The sequence below is a fragment of the Podarcis muralis genome, chromosome 9 (assembly GCF_964188315.1).
Source record: "Podarcis muralis chromosome 9, rPodMur119.hap1.1, whole genome shotgun sequence".
NCBI classification, from domain to species: Eukaryota; Metazoa; Chordata; class Lepidosauria; order Squamata; family Lacertidae; genus Podarcis; species Podarcis muralis.
Window position 1 is genome coordinate 57,821,220 of NC_135663.1, and position 20,181 is coordinate 57,841,400.

Below are 20,181 nucleotides of genomic sequence, written 5' to 3' on the forward strand. Positions count from 1 at the left end.
CAGAAACCAGTGTGTTTTTACACGAATGTGTCCTTTTATTTAAAATGCATCTCTGGGTTATTTGTGGGGCATAGGAATTCGTTCTTTTTTTTTCTTTCCAAAATATAGTCTGCCCCCCCCACAAGGTCTGAGGGACAGTGGACCGGCCCCCTGCTGAAAAATTTTGCTGGCCCCTGGCTTAAAATGCAAATTTTACAAGAGGGGAAGACAACAGAGGAGAGAGCAGGGGAGGAAAGAGAGAATCAGAAGTGTCTGGGAAAGAATAATTGCACGTGGAGTTGCACTAACTCAAATGGCTTGCTGTTGCTGTAACGCTGGCAGGATCGGCACCCTAAAAGTCTGCTTCACTGTGCCAGAAACACTGATGCCACAAAAAGAATTTTCACTTCTTTCCGCTGAGAAATAATACACCTTGCCTTGGGGCCTCTCAGTTTTACGTTACCCATGTGGTTTTTGAAACTGTACCCTGCAGGTGGATGGAAAAGTCAGCATGAACGGAGAAGCTGTCAACGGAGTGGAAGAGGAACGAGAGAGAGAATGCACAACGTTAATATTTGCCCCTTCGCCAAGCCGATCGCCAAAGTCCAACAGTGCAGTGGACAGTTCCTCAGTGGAGGGGGAACAAAACAGCCCTAGCACCGAGCTTGTCCTAAAGCGGCTCATCGAGCACAGCAAAGACAGAGCGCAGACGGTAAGGACCATGCCATCAGATTGGCCGTGCTTTGCAATGGGGGTGGACCCACTTTCAGTCTCTCTTTCACAGTGCATTTTAGGTGTCCTTCAAACCAATAGTGTGCCATCAGTGGACTAGGAACTAGGCTAGTCCCGTGAATGTTCCCAGTAAATTAGAGTAAAGGTAACGGGACCCCTGACCATTGGGTCCAGTCGTGGCCGAATCTGGGGTTGCGACGCTATCTCGTTTTATTGGCCGAGGGAGCCAGCGTACAGCTTCCGGGTCATGTGGCCAGCATGACTAAGCCACTTCTGGCGAACCAGAGCAGCACACAGAAATGCCGTTTACCTTCCTGCCGGAGCGGTACCTATTTATCTACTTGCACTTTGACGTGCTTTTGAACTGCTAGGTGGGCAGGAGCTGGGACCGAGCAATGGGAGCTCACCCCGTCGTGGGGATTTGAACCACTGATCTTCTGATCGGAAAGTCCTAGGCTCTGTGGTTTAACCCACAGCGCCACCTGCGTCCCTAGTAAATTAGAGTATTAAAGCATTAATGCCTGGCGCCTCCTTCCTAAAGTGAAGCTTCTGCCAAACTTAAGGATGGAGGCGAGATCCTCGCACACGCGCTAGGAGGTCATGACATCACTCCCTCCATTGCCCCAGCAAGTTGGCTCCTCTGTCCCTGTTTCCCTGCAAAAAAAAATCACTGCATGCCACTACTGTTTTGGCGCGGCAGGAGGAGGGTGGGTGTGGAGGACTCCCTGGTACTGAATGGGGTAACTGTGCACAGCCTGGGAGTCATTCTGGTCTCACAGCTGTCCATGGAGGCACAGGTCAATTCTGTGTCCAGGGCAGCTGTTTACCAGCTCCATCTGGTACGCAGGCTGAGACCCTACCTGCCCGCGGAGTGTCTCGCCAAAGTGGTGCATGCTCTAGTTATCTCTCGCTTGGACTACTGCAATGCGCTCTATGTGGGGCTACCTTTGAAGGTGACCCAGAAACGACAACTAATCCAGACTATGGCAGCTAGACTGGTGACTGGGAGCAGCCGCCAAGACCACATAACTCCGGTCTTGAAAGACCTACATTGGCTCCCAGTACGTTTCCGAGCACAATTCAAAGTGTTGGTGCTGACCTTTAAAGCCCTAAACGGCCTCGGTCCAGTATACCTGAAGGAGCGTCTCCACCTCCATCGTTCCGCCTGGATACTGAGGTCCAGTGCTGAGGGCCTTCTGGCGGTTCCCTCGCTACGAGAAGCCAAGTTACAGGGAACAAGGCAGAGGGCCTTCTTGGTAGTGGCACCCTCGCTGTGGAACGCCCTCCCACCAGATGTCAAAGAGAAAAATAACTACCAAACCTTTAGAAGACATCTGAAGGCAGCCCTGTTTAGGGAAATGTTTAATAGGTTATTGTACTTTAGTTGGAAGCCGCCCAGAGTGGCTGGGGAAACCCAACTAGATGGGCGGGGTATAAATAATAAATTATTATTATTATTATTATTATTATTATTATTATTATTACTACTACTACTACTACTACTTTAAATGCTTCCCCAGACACATGGCAGCTTATTTGTCAGCAGATCCCACCAGCTGGGCCATATCCAACACCACAGTTCTGGTGATGCAACAGACTTACATGCAAACAGTGCAAGGAACCCTCAAATTCAGCTCTGGGAACTGGGCAACCCTTACAGAGCAGATTTGGGGAGCCCACAGGGAGAATAGGAGACCCAATGTTAATTACTCGGAATGGGCCAGCAACTTAGGTCTTTTACGTGGGATGTCGATTTAGGGGGGGGGTGGAAGAGCCTCTTTTCACATGGGTTAGATCATTTTTGAGATTTAAAAAGTAATAGTTTGTACGGCACTTACATTTTAATTGTATTGCATCCTTGGTTTTTGTAAGATGCTCTTGGGAACTTGGTTGAGGGATAGGGTATATATTTTTTTTAACAAGGAAATAAAATTAGTGTAATTAAGGTCGTTTAGATGGAACCCTGTTCTACATGAGAGCCATTCACAGGGAAGTCTGCTTACCTTAAATGGTTGGCCGGTGTACGGGCCCTGCGATGATCCAGTGAAGGGGTGAGGGTTTGGCTGCTTGCCTGCCAGCGAATGGCCAAACTGGTGGGCTTTGTATAGGCCTCCTCTTAGGGGCTGGTTCGGCCGGCCAATCAGCGCTGTCTGGTCCTTCACGTAGGTGGGATAAATTGCAGCCTGAGTCGGCGGTCCTTGCTAGCCTCTTGCAAGATGAACAGAACTATGGTTTGTTTTGTTTTGTAAAGGCCAAATTAAAAGAATGGTTTCAAAATTTCTTCAAACGAACCAGAGTAAAGGGTAACCATAGTTTGTAATTTCATACAAAACGACAGACCATGGAGAAGCAAAGGCTTCCAAACTTCTCTTTCCAGTCACACAGGTGGAAGAGAGGAAAGGGGCATACAATATGCAAGCCCAGGGCTTACTGTGGCTCACAAGGGCTTGATTGCATTGCACTCAGTTGCGGTTTAGTGTGGCATGGAAGCATTGTCAATATAAAAGTTTGGAATATTGTTCTGTGATGGAAAACCAAACAAAAAGTTTGATGTTTTCTTCATTCCTATTTGCATGTTGTTATTGCTGTTCGGGTCAATAACCATTGCTGTGAATCAGTCTAATTCAAGCCAGTGTGTAACTGCTCTAAAATACGTGACTTAATTAACATCCCGGCCACTCTGAATTGGAGGAGCAAATTATGCTGTTGCATGAGGAAAAACACAAAAGTTTGTATTTGTTCTGACTGTGGATCGACAGTAATATAAATGTTCTCTGCAGGGCGTCTTGACGGAAGAAGCTAAATCAATCAACCAAAATGAGAAAACCGATTCGGAAAGACTGTCTCCAGGTTTGTTGCTTTAAGGAATATTATATGGGCTTTTTATCTATACACATACATGAACAGTGCCCTCTAGAGGTTTTGTGAAAGAAAGCTAACTTATAATTAAGCAGTTTGCAGCAGTGAACATCGTGTTTGTTTTTGCCTGGGTTTTAAAAGGCTTTTGATGGGTTACGATGTTTTTCAAAATAAAAGCAAGCAAATAACTTGGAAAGTATATAACGCATAAAACTTGATTTTAAAAACCCACATTACTTTCAACAGTATGATGCCCTCCAGGTATCATAGAAGTACCATAGAACGGTCGAGTTGGAAGGGACCCCGAGGGTCATCTAGTCCAACCCCCTGCAATGCAGGAATATTTTGCCCAATGTGGAGCTTGAACCCACGACCCTAAAATTAAGAGTGAGGGGAAATAGGAACGAAATTTAAATTAGTTATTAGCTTTTTAATTATTAAAGCTATGTATGTGTGGATAATAGGGACGCGGGTGGCGCTGTGGGTAAAACCTCAGCGCCTAGGACTTGCAGATCACATGGTCGGCGGTTCGAATCCCTGCAGCGGGGTGAGCTCCCGTCGTTCGGTCCCAGCTCCTGCCCACCTAGCAGTTCGAAAGCACCCTTAAGTGCAAGTAGATAAATAGGTACCGCTTACTAGCGGGAAGGTAAACGGCGTTTCCGTGTGCTGCGCTGGTGCAGGCTCGCCAGAGCAGCTTTGTCACGCTGGCCACATGACCCGGAAGTGTCTCCAGACAGCGCTGGCCCCCGGCCTCTTAAGCGAGATGGGCGCGCAACCCCAGAGTCGGACACGACTGACCCGTACGGGCAGGGGTACCTTTACCTTTATGTGTGGATAAATCAGTAAATTTTGAAGGAAGAGGCATGCAATATTTTGTTTTTATCCTTTGCAGGTATGTTTTGTAGTGGGAACCATCTTAAGAGAGGCATTCCTTTCTATGTGAGAGCAGGTGGAATGCCTCCTTTTAGATGCTGCTGATCATCTGCAAAAGTATTTATATTAAAGTAATACTGAATCTTTTGAGTGTACTGTCTGATAGTTTGGGGCATCACTTTAGTCAACTTCATATTTCTACCCAGTGCTTTTTTTCTGGGGGGGACAAAGGGGTACACATACCCCTAAAACTTTTGTGCATCTAAGTTTGGCCTCATTGAGGGACAGTATTTCAGTATGAGGAGGAAAATGAGAGTACCCCTAAACATTTTCTTTAGGGGGAAAAGCACTGTTTCTAGCTGGCTGAAAGTTGTGGCCCTGTTTATTCTTTCTGCTTTCTAGAAATAGTGGCCATTGTCTACCTTGGATTTTTCTTCTTCTCTGTGTCTACACACACACACACACACACACACACACTTAGACATACGACATGCAACAATTACATGAAATGAGAATTAAAACAAAGCAACAGTATATGCTCAGATAAACGTTTCTGAATATGTTTTCTGTGTGTCTTTTTATTGGATAACATTTTCAACGTTCTTGACATGAGGCTGCACTTCTCTTTCTTATTTAATCGTCCTGATTGATTTTTTTGTTGTTTGCTTTTCCCTTGTTCCCCCAATCCTTCTTCAGACCACAAAGAATTCAGCACAACCGTTTCCCGTGCCAGCCCTACTGTGGCCATGGCGGAGTTCTCTTCCGTCACAAACTCTTCCCTCAGTAATCATCGCAAGGAAATGGGCTCAAATGAGGAGCCGAAGAAACTTGAAAGGGGGCAACTGAAGGATGTAGAAGCACCAGTTATCCAGAAGGTAGCGTGATGCACTAAAACGTACAGTTGAGGATGATTCTAGACATGAGGCTTAATGCCTTAAAAACTACTTCAGGGTATTCTTTTCTATCAGATAACAGGAATGAGGGAGCTGATTTTCACTGGGAGGGTCAATTCTTCTGTCCACTGCCATAATCCCAATAAAAATCCCTCCTCCTGCACACTGCTATTAGTCTGAAAAATTATTCTTCTTTTCTGTGCTAATAGCATCCCAAGGGTGGTTTTCATCAAGATGAGAACAGCAGACCAAGCAGCGCTGCCCCTTCAGTTTCACTGCCCTTCAACAATACAAATGAGGGAAACTTTCCCTTTCCACACACTGCAATAATAATAATAATAATAATAATAATAATAATAATAATAATAATAATATCCCACCCATCTGGCTGGATTGCTGCAGCCACTCTGGGCAGCTTCCAACACATATTAAAAACCTAATAAAATGTCAAACTTTAAAAACTTCCTGATAAAGGGCTGCCTTCAGGTGTCTTCTAAAAGTTGTGTAGTTCTTTATCTCCTTGACACCTGAGGGGAGGGTGTTGCACAGGGAGGGCACCACTGCTGAGAAAGGCCCTCTGCCTGGTTCCCTGTAACTCCACTTCTCTCAGTGAGGGAGCGGCCCGAAGGCCCTCGATGCTGGACCTCAGTGTCCAGGCTGAAGGATGGAGGTGGAGATGCTCCTTCAGGTATACTGGGCCGAGGCCATTTAGGGCTTTAAATGTCAGCACCAACACTTTGAATTGTGCTTGGAAACGTACTGGGAGCCAGTGTAGATCCTACGACTGGTGTTATATGGTCCCGCTGGCCACTCCCAGTCACCAGTCTAGCTGCTGCTAGAGAACAGGGCCCATACGTAGCTATTACTAATTTTTTTGAGAGTACAGAATAGTTCCTAATGACACATTTTGCATCTTGTCTAGACTGACCAGCAAAATGCAAGATACACAGCTGGTTTTCGTTTTGCATTTCCACCATGTGAAGATGGAAAGTGTTCATCTTTCCCACGAGGAGATGTGTACCCTCATGGGAAAGCGTTCGCACAAAAAGGGAAAGAAGAATTTTCTGTTAGTCAGTTCTAGCTTGCAAATAGATTTAGAAGATTAAAAAGCAAGCTTTGTTTATGCATCTGCAGAGCCGGGAATTTAGTTTAATATATTCCTGTTCGGACAGATGTAGGACTGTAACTACACAGGAAGGAGGTGATAAGGGAAAATGCATTGTGAATTATGTCAGCCAGTGCAAACAAACAAGCAAAAAATAATAATGTTTAGATGTCCTCATTTGTTTTCATAAACAAATTAAAGCAATTATATTCAGACAAGCTGTTTTGTGATTTCCATGTGTCTGTCTTTAGGACTTTCAGCCACTTCAGTGCATCTGTTTGGTTAGTAAAAGCAGACCATTTATTCTGTAATAAATAAATGCAAGTTAGGCAGAATATCCTGCTTACCTGATACAGCCTAGACTGTTTAATTAGTGCAGCTAAGAAATCCATCGATAGGCAGTGCTAACAAGGAGGGTCTATATTTTGTATTCTATTTTGTTATCTTAGAACTGATTCTAGTCTTCAAAAATTGGCCTAGGTAGAGACTTTGGAAGCCCCTGTGCAAGATGGAAGCATCATATTTCCACTTTTGAAGATAATCCCTGAGAGGAGCCAAGTGGTTTTGCAGAATTCTGCCCCACAAGGTAAACGAAACAGGAAGTGGGGAGGGAGGAAGAATTAAGGGTGTAGTCTCAGTGCATCCTTGAACATTTGATTTGCCAGAGGGGTAGAGGACAAATCTGTAACATCATACTTTTGCTTTAAAAAATAATAATACAAGTTATGGCAGGCCTTTTGACCACACGCACAACCTCTTCATTCCCCTCTCCATGTCAGGAGCAAACGAACCAGGAAGTCTTCCGTTAACCACAGTTTTATTTTTCATCCAAACTGGGGGAACCATGGTTTATGGCTTCAGAACAAGCCAGGATCACAAGACAAGTTTTGAAGTTGGCTTGTTCTAAAACTCTTTACAATAATTTCTGAGTTTGAGGGGGGAAACTACAGTTAACTGAGGACTTCTTGGTTGGTTCACTTCCTTGCTGGCTTTCATGAAGAAAGCAGTTGGTGTTCCTTATGTCCCCAAGTAGACTTCTCCCATGGTTGGCAATGGCAGAATAAAGCTGAATCACAATGGGATTGTGATCTTCCAGCAGCCTGGAGGCACTGAACCAACTTCACCCTTGCTCTGGTATTCTTAACCTCTATTCAGAAGCAGAACAGGCAGCCAGAAGTGTGAGGACTATCCCTGGAAAAGGCTGATACCTTTTCCTAGGACCGTTCCTTCACTGACAGCAGGCAGGTGGGAGGAGGAGACTTCTGTAGACTGAAGTACTGGGCGAACAGGGACTGTAGAGTGCCTTCAGACCTTCAACAAGAAGCACCATGGAAACCTTTTGTTTATTTATTATTTCTTCAGTCTTCATTCTGCCCCTTCCTTTTCTCCCATCATTCTGGGCCTAAGACGGGCTACGAAATATAAGTAAAGCAGCCAAATCGCAATCAAAACAATCATGAGGGTAACACATCAAGGATACATATTGCACTAGGACAGTATTAGTTTTGCCATTTTCTAGTTGCTTTCAAACATGGAATCATGGAGTTGTCGAGTTGGAAGGGACCCCGAGGGTCATCGAGTCCAACCCACTGCAATGCAGGAATCTCAAATACATGGCAGGTGTGTCAGGAGTTGAGCCTACACTCGAGTAGGGCCATCCAACCTCTGCTTAAAAACCTCCAAGGAAGGAGAGTCCACCTCCTCTCATGGGAGCCTGTTCCACTGTCAAACAGCTCTTACAGTCTGAAGGTTATTTCTGATACTTAGTTGGAATCTCCTTTCCTGTAACTTGAAGCCATTGGTTCAGATTCTGGCCTCTAAGGTGGGAGAAAACAAGCTTGCTCCATCTTCCCTGGGACAACCCTCTCCATGGGAAGCTGGAACCAACCAGCCCACTTTCACAAGATTTGTTAATCATCTTCCTGAGTCTCTTGGCTGCTCTCTGGTCTCTGCTTTCCTTTCACAGTGTTGTATCTTTTGTTTTGTTCTGTCTCTCCCCCCCCCCCCCCCGGTCTGCCGTCCATTCTAGAGTCACCCAACAGCCCCAGAGTTCCGCTTAAGGTTCGGAACTCCTGGCGGCGCTACCAATTTTTCTCACAGTCAGGTAAAGTGTCGGCCTCGGATGTGGCTACTTGCCCTCTTGCTACGCCGCATAGGTGTCTTCTAGAATGTGTCCAGAGCTAGTATCTCTGCCCATCCTCCTTGCTTTCGTAGAGAGTGCCTTTCCCAGTCGCGTAGTTGGCAAAGAGCTCGCCCTCAATGTATAACAGAGGAATGCCACCATCTACTTTGTAAATTCGCTCTGGAATACCACGAAGCTGTCAAGATCAAAACCATCTCACCAAAGATGGCAAGAGCTCTCTTGGTAACTGTGGCGCTGGAGTGACACATTCCCTTTCCCCACATGGGGAAATAGAACTTAGATAGCATGTGGCACTCAGATGTGGCCAAAAGCAGTAGCTGTTGGTAGCCAGCAGTAGCTTAGAACCTAAAGTTGACTTAATGCTGATGCTGTCCTTTCTCCATCTGCATAGAGGTTGGCGGAAGGTCTGTCTGTCTGCTTTCTCGGGGGGTTTCTCTCTCTAAAAAGTTGCAGATTATTAAGGAAAGATTTGTAGACTCTTGATATCTTTTTCTGCATGGATTCATCCTAAAGAGGTCGGCGTCAGGAATTGGCAGAACTGGGCAACTGCTAAGCAGGCGACTTACCTCTCACCCTGAGCCCATAGGCCTTGCTATTCATCCCCCTTACTTGCTGTTGCTCTCACCTGTCCTCTCCAAGCTCAGTGAGTGACAGGATCACAGAGAAAGGGCACCTACCATATTTTTCGCTCTATAGGATGCACCCGGCCATAAGACGCACCTAGTTTTAGAGGGGGAGAACAAGAAAAACAATTCCCTCCCTCTCTGCGCAGCGCTCCTTCAGCGAAGCGGCAGGAGAAAAGGAGCCCCTTCCATTTCTCCTCCTGCTTCACTGAAGGGGCGCTGCACAGAGAGGAAAAGCTGTGCAGCGCCTCTCCAGTTGCAAAAGCAACACGAAGCCTCCGGAGCACAGCGGGAGCTCCAACAACACGAAGCCTCTGGATGCAGCGGGAGCTCCCACTGCGCTCCGGAGGCTTCGGGCGGCTATCCCTGAAGCCTGGAGAGCGAGAGGGGTCAGTGCACACCGACCCCCTCGCTCTCCAGGCTTCAGCGAAAGCAACGCTGAAGCCATGGAGCCTGCATTCATTCCATAAGACACACACACATTTCCCCTTAATTTTTGGAGGGGAAAAAGTGTGTTTTATAGAGCGAAAAATATGGTATTCTGCAGCACATTGGGCCTGGGGCAAATAGGGATAGATGGATCAGTCAGTTTCCAGCCTGTGCCAGTTTCTCATGAGTTCATTCGCACCTTTGTTCTTTTGCATTTCTCCATCAATATGCACATTTAGAAAGAGAGGGGAAACCTGCACAAAGAATCACACTTTTTTGGTATGTCAGTTACCCCGAAATGCTGATTTTTAAATGTACTTCGGCATGTGTCTTGAGCTCAGAGTTGCATTTCAAATTTTGGAGAAGGGTGAAAACTGAAGACCTGCTTAATAGTGTAGGCAGTGTGAAATCCTTAAGCATCCCTAAGAGGGAGAGGACAAGGGGGGGGGCGGGGAGAGAGCTGCAAGGAAGCAAAAGCCCATTCAGGGAGATGAGGACACCTTGCCCAAGAACCTGCTAAAATCTGAGGTTAATGGCTGCAGTTTTAACTTGTCAGTTTAAAATTGTTAGCGTTGGAAACCCTTTCAAGGTGTAAAAATACATGTAAATAAATGATGCCTCTCATTTGAAAAATAAGCTTACCTTTTGGCATTTTTAATTGCAATTGTTCTTCTCTCCATGCAGCTGGCACTGAGAACAGTGACAAATCAAATGTAAGTTATGGGGTTTTTTTTCTCTTGTGAAAAGTATCACCTGGTTTTTTTTATTTGTTCCCAGACTTAATTGTGAATTACTTATGTGGCTGGCTTTCCCAAGCCTTAAATTAATTTATTTATTTTCAGCATTTTTCTTCCGTTCTGTGTGCCTAGAAAGCACAACATTTGGAATGTGTCAGATCAAAAGAAGAAAACAAAGAAGTCGAATGCTTTCTCCAGCCCTAATTAAGACACAGTTTTTAAAAATATTGTTGATGGCCAAACTACAAATGACGCTCAGTGCATCTTTCCATTTAATAAGCAGTTGTTTTAAAAGTGCAAATAGGATCAGTGGGAATTAATGGGATCAGGGCATTGTCACCAGTGGGGCATTCTCATAATACCACCTTCTGAGGAGGAATTTTCCGCATGAACACAGCAAGGGAGGAAAGGATTATATTTCCCCCTCCATGCCTGTTCTCACCCTATTATCAGCTGCTGTTTACGTTTTTTTAAATCTGCACATTAAATGCAAAGGTGCATTTGTATCGATTGGTCCCAGCACTCCTCTGTTGACGTGTAACATATATGGGTCCACATCTTGAACAATGACAATGGGGCTAGTGGAAATTGCATTCTGGGCATATTTGTCCCCACGCTGGTTGCTCACGCAGAAGCCAACTTCCATAGGTAGAACTTTCCTTGTCCCTTACTGGATAGAGATGATGTGTATGTATGAATATATTTGAGAGGTTTCCCCTCCCCTCGTATTTTCGCCATTTCCACATAGTCCAGTAATTTCAAAGTCCACTCCTCTACCGTTGGTACAGTGGAACCTTGGTTTTCAAGCATGTCAGAAGCTGAACGATTCAGAACCTGAACGCTGAAAACCCGGAAGTGAATGCTTCCGTTTTCAAACGTGCCTTGGAAGTCGAACGGCTTCCGAGGTGCATTTCTCCATTTTCTCAATGGAATTGCCGACCTCCCATTGCGCCTCGATTGTCAAACGTTTCAGAAGTCAAATTGTCTTCCAGAACAGATTGCGTTTGACAACTGAGGTACCACTGCACTTCTTTCCATTTCTGTGGGCACAGAATTCTGGATGCGGCCATGGCATACATAAACAATTTAACCAACTTTTGGGGGACCTCTGTTCCTATTATTCCCAAAGAAAATGATTCAGGCTTTTTTGGTCTGTGTGTGTCTATTTTAAACATCTTCAGAAAAATTTGGTTGTGTGTGTGTGTTTTAAAATAATAAACGTTGAAAGCAGTTTATTTCTGATATGTATTCCTAGCCTTTAATGGTATCAATCAACTTTATTTCAGCGCTTTGGTTGCTGGTCTTGGGACCCAGAGGAGGAGCGTAAGCGACAAGAACGATGGCAGCATGAACAGGAACGTGTACTTCAGGTACCTCCCATCCTTATTTGTTTATTACATTTGTATCCCACCTGGTTTTCGAGGACTCTCGTGGCTTCTGAAATTTCTCCCAAGTCTACTTTTCCATAGTTGAGAAGTTTTCCTTAAAACTTGATCCACATGTCCTTATTATTCACATAATCCTTTGACTCCCCATTCATCTAGAGACCCTGACTGGCTCCCAGATTTTTCCATGAAAGAGAAAAGCATACAAAACTCTCAGCAGAAGTGCAACGTAGTGGTGTTAATGATATGCATTTTATTGATACACATTTTAAAGGCTAGGCATAGGGATGTTGGGAAATGAATACGATTTGAAGGGTTACTTTTTTAATTCAGAAGATGGGTATTCATTGAGAATATATTTTTTAGAAAATAATTCCACTCTAGAACAATCAACTACTTGGCTAGTTGTCATCTTCTCCACTTAAGACCTTTATACGTTGTCTGTTTATCTTATAAGCTGACATAGTTCTTCATCTTTCATTAAAATTTTACTGGCAGCAGTTTATCCTGATTAGATTACTGCCAAAGTCAATATATCTATGAACCTCAGTTAAACTCGGATGCAAACCTAGCCAAATGAAAATGTATATCCCATGTTTCCAAGTATAGCGGATTTTTTTGTTATTTCTCCCTCCCTCCCTCCCTCCCTCCCTCCCTCCCTCCCTCCCTCCCTCCTCCTTTGTCTTCTGTTTTATGGCTGAGAATGGATTTTGTTTCAGATAGCAATCAAAATTTGATCAGCTGCTAATCAAATATGTCATAGCCATGCTTCCTTATGATTTCAGATGAATATAAAATTGAAGGTTGAACGAGGGACTGTGAAAATATATTATCTAGCTTTAATTTTAGTGGGTATTTCTAAAAGTTAGATGATTTTCCTTACAGCACTGAGTCTTATCCTTTGCCCTCACCAAAAGATCTCATAGAACTATAGCTGATGTTACAGTCATTGGAGGAGGAAGGACTAAGGCACTAAAACTTCGTGAAAAGTAAAGCAGAATGTTTCAGTTTTTTCAAACCTGAGTGCCATCTTTATTGCCCACTATTGCATCTATACTAGCACCCTCATACCCACAGTTTCTTGGGAATTCTAAGAAACAATGAAACAAAAAAAACAGTGCAGTTTTGAAATCAGCCCTTAAAATCAGTGCAATTTTGAAAGGTTCAGTCCACCATCTTGATTCCAAATAGTAGCCCATTTTATCCAAACATAGACAAAAACCTGCTACGTGATCTCAGGAACCATCACGTAAAATTTGTTTACAATATCATAAGAGATGTCCGAATGCACAGCAAACAGACAAGCAACTTTCTGAAACAAATAGTCAATGTTCACCCTGTATATCCTTCGCCTTCTCTGTTCTTCCCTGTATCAGTTTTTCTGCTTCCTCCCTTTTCCATATTTCTCTTTCCTCAGTGCGTAAGTCAATAAACTTCGTCCCTCCTTATGCCATTGTAGTGTATTTTCCCCAACTCTCATTCCACATCCTGTAACGCAGGCAAATGAAATGTCAAAAACTGAACCAGGCATTATAGAAGAGGAAGGGTAGCGACTCCTGGGGCGTTTTTAATGTTAAACTTTAAGGTTTTTCAAATATCTTTTTTAATTGCTTTTTAGCTCTGAAGGAATCCTCGATTCTAGCGAGTCTTGCTTCTTCTTCTTTTACTGATCAAAGAGCAGTTGCATTTCCAAATCAATATTCATTTGCAGCTCTTCTTTGGAGCCAGTTGAGGAAACAATTTCCCTCCTCCCGTAATTCCCGAGTTAACAGCTTGTGTTGGAACTCTCTGCAGGAAAGGTATCAGAAAGAGCAGGACAAGTTGAAAGAAGAATGGGAAAAGGCACAAAAGGAAGTTGAAGAGGAGGAGCGGAAATACTATGAGGAGGTACGAAGGCAGAGACACAGCTTTGATGTGGCTGTACCTTTATCATGGTGGCTGCAATACAGTGTTTAATTTGCCTTGTCCTTGGGTTGGGTTGTTTTTTGGTGTGTGTGTTTTTTGCCAGAATTATGGGGTCCTCAGAAGTCAGCTAGTCTTAACTCCTTGCTTAGAGCAGGATCTGCAATACAGGATGCAACTAGAGTGTCCCTGGCAGATGGCTGCCCCTAGCCTCTCCAGTAAAGGAGAGCCCACCATTCCTGATTGTGGGAGAGCAGTCAAGTACAACATTTTCCTGTTGCCTAGAATGGACACACAGAGGAATGTGGCTCCAGACAGGGAGGACTTCTTGTCATACCTGCTGTGGAGCTTCCTCTCCCTGTGTGTGATCAGGTAGATGGGCGTGACCCTAGCTGACCAGATAAAAGGGTTGGCCACGCAACCATCTCTCTCTTGGACTCTCACTCTCCTGGCTCTTAGCCAGCGCATGGCTCAACCTTCACAAAGGATGGAGACCACAAGCTGAGATGTAGCTCAGACTTCTTTTCACTGTAACCACAAGATAAGGCTTGCCTTCAGGTCACTGCTGTGAACTGAACGTGAGTAAAACTTTATACTTACTTTTAAAGAAGACTGTGTTGTGTTATTATTTTAAGAGGGAAATGAAGGGGAAACTTAACCAGGAACAAGCCAAACTGGACTGCTTAATTAAAGGATTCTAACGAATCATCAACTTGCTTCCAATAAGTTGAAAAGGGAATGTGCTCTGCTGTTCGCTCACTAGCGTGAGTGAGGAGGGATAATATCAAAATACGGTATATCCTCTCCTACCTTCCTCGACATTCCCACACTGAGGCAGTCTGTTCCGCCATTAAACAGCTTTTCCTATTAAGAAGTTTATCCTACAGTTTAGCTGGCACCTACTTCTCTGCAGTTTTCCAGCCATTGGTTCTAGTCCAACTCTTTAGCTGCCCCCCTCCCCCATCCGCTCACCAAACCTTCTTTTCCCCAAGCTAAATATACCGAACTCTTTCAGCGGTTCCTCACAGGAAATGGTTTCTGAACCGCTCATCTTCCTAGACACACTTCAGTTGGCCAATGTCCTCCTTCAAATGTGACCCCAGAACTGGCCACATAGCTCCACTTGCAGCCTGACCAGCACGGAATAGAGCAGAACTATGACTTCTTATGATCTGGGCAGTAGCTTTTTTAAAAAAAGCAGCGTTGTTTATTTCCAAACTGGGTTTGTTGCCAGACTCTCGCTATTTTCAGGTGCGTTTCAGTCACATACTGACAGGTTGTTCAGTTAAGAGTTGACTGGGAGGTTTTGCACAATGACCCCACTTCCCCATAAGATTGGATTTTTTGCAAGAAGGAAAGTGCACTGGGAAGTGTGGGGTTTCAGCACTGTATCATCCAGTCTCCTTGCAAACACATCAGAATGAATCCCCTTACCTTACCTGTAAGCTTCCCAAAGGCATTACAGTGGTACCTCGCAAGACGAATGCCTCGCAAGACAAAAAAACTCGCTAGACGAAAGGTTTTTTTGAGCTGCTTCGCAAGACGATTTTCCCTATGGGCTTGCTTCGCAAGACGGAAACGTCTTGCAAGTTTGTTTCCTTTTTCTTAACACCGTTAATACAGTTGCGACTTGACTTCGAGGAGCAACTCATAGAACGCGGTGTGGTAGCCTTTTTTGAGGTTTTTGAAGACTTTGGTGATTTTTGAAGCTTTTCCAAAACTTTTCCAAAACCGTGCTTCGCAAGACGAAAAAAATCGCAAGACGACAAAACTCGCAGAACGAATTAATTTCGTCTTGCGAGGCACCACTGTAGATTGGCTGCTATTAGAAACAAAATGCTGGGCTTTTAGATGGTATATGTGCTTTTGTTATCCGTGGAAATTTCTCAGTAGCAACAATTTAAAATCAATCAATCAATGCTGGACTATGATGGGATCCAGCCAGGGGAGTTACATCCTTTGTTTTTCGGCCCAATTTTATTTTATTACATTTATTATTAAAACGCATTATTTTATAAAATGTTCATTGACATCTGACTTCCAGCCTCTTCCCTGTGCCTCTTCCCTGCATGCCGTTCCTCCCCGGGGGAAAATCGGGAAAGGGCACATTTGAGTCTTCTATCGCCTGGTTCCTAATGATGCAGCTGGGTTTTGTTGCCAAACTTTCACCATTTTGTTCTTTCGACATCCTTGCCTCTCCTTTAGGAACGCAAGATCATTGAGGACACTGTAGTACCATTCACAGTCACTTCGAGCTCTGCGGAACCCCTGTCCACGTCTTCCTCTGTGACGGATGGAAATGGGACTGTGGTGAGTTTGCTGGTGAAACGAGGGGGGAAATATGGGATGGCAAAAAAAGGAGTCAGATCGGGGTGGGTGGGTGTCATCTCTGCGTCATCCAAACTCCGCCAAGCGCAGCAGTTCAGGGCTCTGGTTGCAGTGTCTGCTTTGAAAGCAGCATTGAATTAAAATGCCTTGGGATTTAGCCTTCTCTTCGTGGAAAGAATCGTTGGAAGGCTGAGGACGAATGTGCGATGGAAGAATTATATAGCTATGTCTGAAATGAGAAGCTGGCCAAACAAGTTCTGACATTGAAATAGCTGGACATTGAGGGTGATTTGGTGGGGCAGTAGTGTGGCATTGTTCAATGGGTGAAATCAAATGAGACTATAACACCATGGCACAACTTGTTGGAGGTGAAGGGATAAAAAGTTTTAAATACACTTTTTTTTTGCCATCTCTGTCAAATCCTGAAAGTATAATGTACTTTTATTTTTTTTAAAATAATCCCCCCCCCATTTTTTCTTTGTTAAATAAATAGGCTGTTCTTTCTTTAAAAAAATGAGTGTCTTTATTTCTATTTTTTGTAGAATATGGTGGACGTGAGCTACTCTGAAGAGGAAGATAAGCAAAAGGAAGATAGAACTCGGAAGAATTTATTTTCTGAGCGAGATGGTGTTCCCTTTTCAAAAAGCAAAGAATATGAACCATGGAAGGAGAATATGAGGTGTGTAAAAGAAATAACATTTCATGGGGTGTGCCTGCACAGGTGTTTCTTCCAAAAGAATATATGCACAAACCGCTTGAGCCATCTTCCCACTAGGGAAGGTACCGAAGTCTAATTTCAGATATGGAAGTTTTATTTTGGATATGACAGAGAAGCCTGGAAACAGGAAGCCTGTGATATGTGTGTTTGCCCAGTGTCACTGCCCTATCCTAAGATGCTCTGTGGACAGGTTGACACATACATGTTTGCCATTAGATAGAATAATAATAATAATAATAATAATAATAATAATAATAATAATAATTTATTTATACCCCACCCATCTGGCTGGGTTTCCCCAGCCATTCTGGGCAGCTCCCGACAGAATGTTAAAAACACAATACAGCATTAAACATTAAAAACTTCCCTAAACAGGGATGCCTTCAGATGCCTTCTAAAAGTCAGATAGTTGCTTATTTCCTTGACATCTGATGGGAGGGCATTCCACAGGGTGGGTGCCACTACCGAGAAAGCCCTCTGTCTGGTTCCCTGTAACCTGACTTCTTGCAGTGAGGGAACCGCCAGAAGGCCCTTGGAGCTGGACCTCAGTGTCCAGGCTGAAGGATGAGGATGGAGACACTCCTTCAGGTATACTGGACCAAGGCCTTTTAGGGCTTTAAAGGTCAGCACCAAAACTTTGAATTGTGCTCAGAAATGTAGTTCGAGCCAATGTAGGTCCTTCAGGACCAGTGTTATATGGTCTTGGCTGCCACTCCCAGTCACCAGTCTAGCTGTTGCATCCTGGATTACAGTGGTACCTCAGGTTAAGTACTTAATTCGTTCCGGAGGTCCGTACTTAACCTGAAACTGTTCTTAACCTGAAGCACCACTTTAGCTAATGGGGTCTCCTGCTGCCGCTGCGCCATCGGAGCACAATTTCTGTTCTCATCCTGAAGCAAAGTTCTTAACCTGAAGCACTATTTCTGGGTTAGCAGAATCTGTAACCTGAAGCGTATGTAACCTGAGGTACCACTGTAGTTGCTATTTCCAAGTCACCTTCAAAGGTAGCCCTACATAGAGCGCATTGCAGTAGTCCAAGCGGGAGCTAACTAGAGCATGCATCACTCTGGCAAGACAGTCCGCGTGCAGGTAGGGTCTCAGCCTGCATACCAGATGGAGCTGGTAAACAGCTGCCCTGGATGCAGAATTGACCTGCGCCTCCATGGACAGCTGTGAGTCCAAAATGACTCCCAGGCTGCGCTTCTGGTCCTTCAGGGGCACCGTTACCCCATTCAGGACCAGGGAGTCCCCCACACCAGCCCGCCCCTTGTCCCCCCAAAACAGTACTCCTGTCTTGTCAGGATTCAACCTGATAACATCACTGATTGGTTTTCATGTACAAAACAGCTGCCACCAGGGCTAAGAGTGAACAGATTTTCATATCATCTCAGATGCAATACTTTATCATAGGAAGAGTGTGCTACCTGAGCCTTCCCATATGGGTAGCTGTGGCATCATCAAGCCTAATTTCAAATGCGATTATGAAATCGCTCCATATTGTTCCTACCTTTTTATGTTTTACGTTTATCAGCACTGTAAATAAAGAAGAATATATAAGAACCAGTAAACAGAGAGGAAATGAGCAAGACCCACAGATGTCCAGGACAGAACGTCTACAGCCCACTGAGATGACTTTGCCACTGTGCCAGGGTACGTGAAGGCTTTTTAAATCTCTTTACAAAACAACAACTCTCTCCTAACTAATTGAAACTACGTTTGGAGTGAAAATAAAATCTGCTATTCTCCTTTCTGGTATTGCATGTATTGTTACATTTAGAGGAGATTGAAAGAATTAAAATACTATGAGTTGTTTTGTGCAGAATCCAACCTCTTTATACAATGCGGGGTTTAAAAGAAAAAGAAACCACTGCTCTGAAATGATCTTCGGAGAACTTGCAACATGGCCTTCACAATAAGAGTGCTTCCAGGCTCTTGTTGCTATTTCACTTGTGGAATTCAATCACGTACCATGAAATTCAGCTTCCATGTTTAAAGTGAATTTGGTACATAACAAACATGCTTGCAAAATAAGTCAGACACCTTGTGATAAGGAAATTGAAGAGAAATGCTCTGGGTGTGTACGTGAATGATAGTTGCTTCAGGGAATGTCCTGTAACCTCCCTGGAAACAAATTGCTCAATTAAGAGGTTTTCTGGAAGTGTAAAAGGCACAAAAAATGACCCTCTCCATGCTCAACAACTGTAGCAATGTAGCTATATGTCTTTTTCAAAGCTTTAGGATGTCTTTCTTTTGAGTGGGTGTGCGTATTCAGAAATGTCCCCTGTCAAACAACCCCTTTATTATTATTATTATTATGTTTGCCTAATTTGAATCTCTCTCTCCAGATGTTACGTGGAATCAGCAGTCATTAACTAAACAGAGCCCACGTGTTTCAGACACGAAACAGAAAAACTTTCCATCGGAACATAATTTAGGTCTGCCGGTCAGTTCCGCAAGAGAAATGAGGAGGTAGGTAACAGAGTTGTCAACACTTAACAACACTAACAGGACTGGCTTAAAGGTTTGTCAGTTAAAATTAGAAACTTATTTACAATGATACGGAATCTCAGAGCAAAAGTAAAGGTAGATGGGGGGAATGAGAAATGCGGATGAAATTATAATTGGAAGTTAGAAAGTCAGTTGGGTTGGGAGGGATGGGGGGGAAGTCATTGATTCGAGAGAGTCAGAATATAGGTAATGTAAAAGTAAAGGTAAAGGGACCCCTGATGATTAGGTCCAGTCATGGCCGACTCTGGGGTTGCGGCGCTCATCTCGCTTTATTGGCCGAGGGAGCCGGCGTACAGCTTCCGGGTCATGTGGCCAGCATGACTAAGCCGCTTCTGGTGAACCAGAGCAGCGCACGGAAACGCCGTTTACCTTCCCGCTGGAGTGGTACCTATTTATCTACTTGCACTTTGATGTGCATTCGAACTACTAGGTTGGCAGGAGCAGGGACCGAGCAACGGGAGCTCACTCCGTCGCGGGGATTAGAACCGCCGACCTTCTAATTGGCAAGCCCTAGGCTCTGTGGTTTAACCCACAGCGCCACCCGCGTCCCATAGGTAATGTAAAGATATGTAAAATCACACAGTGTTTTTTGAAAATGAAAATGCCAATAAATATTATTATTATTATTATTATAAAAAGGAGGTAGGTAACAGAGGCTTCCATGACTTAATCAGCATAGTATGAGAGCATACAATCAGCTATGATATCACAGACCACACTGAGACAGAGACCCCGGGGAAGAGAAAGAGGTTGCCTTAAGTTTCGTGTTTGACCCTTCCCTAAGCGAGAACAACAAGTAAGCCACTCTGGGAAGGGAGTGTGACATCTGGGGGTAGACCGTAGAAACAATGGGTCATGTGGTAAAATGTTCCTGGATTGTACAGCTTCAGAGCGTGGAGCAGTGAGGAGAGGAGCATGACATGACTGGAGCCTCTTGGCTTGCCGATCAGAAGGTCGGCGGTTCGAA

At 44.3% G+C, this 20,181-nt stretch overlaps 1 protein-coding gene across 9 annotated transcripts in view; it reads left to right on the top strand.

Moving 5' to 3' along the window:
- Window positions 1-20,181, top strand: part of LIMCH1 (LIM and calponin homology domains 1) — a 213,496-nt gene that overhangs the window by 186,141 nt on the left and 7,174 nt on the right. For 8 of the 9 annotated variants that reach the window (XM_077934316.1, XM_077934317.1, XM_077934322.1 and 5 more), the window contains 11 exons: window positions 473-691; window positions 3,492-3,561; window positions 5,140-5,318; window positions 6,922-7,027; window positions 10,321-10,349; window positions 11,660-11,743; window positions 13,553-13,645; window positions 15,866-15,970; window positions 16,531-16,667; window positions 18,238-18,356; window positions 19,052-19,175. In XM_077934316.1, the coding sequence (XP_077790442.1) occupies window positions 473-691; window positions 3,492-3,561; window positions 5,140-5,318; window positions 6,922-7,027; window positions 10,321-10,349; window positions 11,660-11,743; window positions 13,553-13,645; window positions 15,866-15,970; window positions 16,531-16,667; window positions 18,238-18,356; window positions 19,052-19,175 (1,265 nt within the window). The remainder of the gene's footprint in view (window positions 1-472; window positions 692-3,491; window positions 3,562-5,139; window positions 5,319-6,921; window positions 7,028-10,320; window positions 10,350-11,659; window positions 11,744-13,552; window positions 13,646-15,865; window positions 15,971-16,530; window positions 16,668-18,237; window positions 18,357-19,051; window positions 19,176-20,181) is intronic. The other variant, XM_077934319.1, reaches the window with a different exon arrangement.